The sequence below is a fragment of the Anneissia japonica genome, unplaced genomic scaffold (genome assembly GCF_011630105.1).
Source record: "Anneissia japonica isolate Jap-2015-1 unplaced genomic scaffold, ASM1163010v1 scaffold157434_len1087_cov207, whole genome shotgun sequence".
Lineage (NCBI taxonomy): Eukaryota > Metazoa > Echinodermata > Crinoidea > Comatulida > Comatulidae > Anneissia > Anneissia japonica.
In genome coordinates, this window is record NW_022757312.1 from 1 (window position 1) to 1,087 (window position 1,087).

Here is a 1,087-nt window from a genome sequence, read left to right on the forward strand (position 1 = left end):
ATATATATAATATTTATAAATTTTACATTCATATGTACAAAGCATTACCGCAAGATCATTTAGAATTAAATAGCTCTTGCTATCTTTATCAATGTTAAAGCTCAGGTAAATTTAAAAGGTTTAACATATACATGTAGTATAAACATGGATGGTATTAACCAATTAGAACCAAGTAATATATTATACAATAAGTTGCTTAAATCACAAAATAAAAACAACTTTCACTCTGTAATAAAGAGTTGTTTTTTTTGTAAAGAAGTTGATTCATTTTATGTAGCTAATTCTAATTTTTTTTTTCAGAGTTTTGCAGACCAAATATTTGGAAATTTCAGTTGGATAATTTCTGTTGCCGTTGCTCTATCGTGTATCGGATCCATAAACGGAGGAATATTCGCAGCGTCAAGGTAATGGAGTTTCTTAGAGCTTGAAAAAAGAGCTAGTGTTCAGTTCAATATTTTCTCATAAGATGAAGTAAATCCTTTTCCCAACAGATCTGTGTTTGTTGCAGCAAGAGAAGGACATCTTCCTCAGGTAATGTCTATGGTTCAAATACACAAAAAGACTCCGTTGCCAGCGGCTGCAGTCATGGTAAGTAAAGAACAATTACTGAGTGCCAATCAAACACTAGAACAGACCAATTGGGACAAGACCAGGAATTCGAAGGTTTTCTCACAAACAACTAAATTTACGTGTACGTTTGCGTTGTCGTGTTGTGGGATCTATACAGGAATATCAAAGGGGTAAAGATTTAACTGTCTATTATCATAACGAAATTGATATGTCTAATAGTACGTCTGCTATTTTTAAGGATATTTCCTTTCTATCAAAACAGAATATAATGAAGTCATTAATTACAGTTAAAGTATTCGAATAAAGATAAAATTCTACTAATTAAGTACGCATCACAATAAAGCTTAGTTGTTTTGTAGTCATGTTATAAAATTTGGCATTTTACTCGATTGAACCTAAAGATCTTGAAATTGAAAATAATCGCAGGCTATTCTTACACTGTTCTCCTCTTTCGTCGGTTGGTTTGTTTCCCTCCCTGGTAAAGATTGTGTATATTACTTCAACTTAATCCACCTTA

The 1,087-nt window shown here is 31.9% G+C and overlaps 1 protein-coding gene across 1 annotated transcript; it reads left to right on the forward strand.

Annotated features, from left to right (window-relative positions):
- The first annotated feature begins 83 nt into the window (after positions 1–83).
- On the forward strand, positions 84–1,081 carry LOC117124635 (b(0,+)-type amino acid transporter 1-like). The gene is made up of 2 exons (XM_033270934.1): positions 84–404; positions 492–1,081. Exons 1-2 carry the CDS (start codon positions 145–147, stop codon positions 742–744), a joined length of 513 nt encoding a protein of 170 aa, XP_033126825.1. The 5' UTR covers positions 84–144; the 3' UTR covers positions 745–1,081.
- Positions 1,082–1,087: the final 6 nt, after the last annotated feature.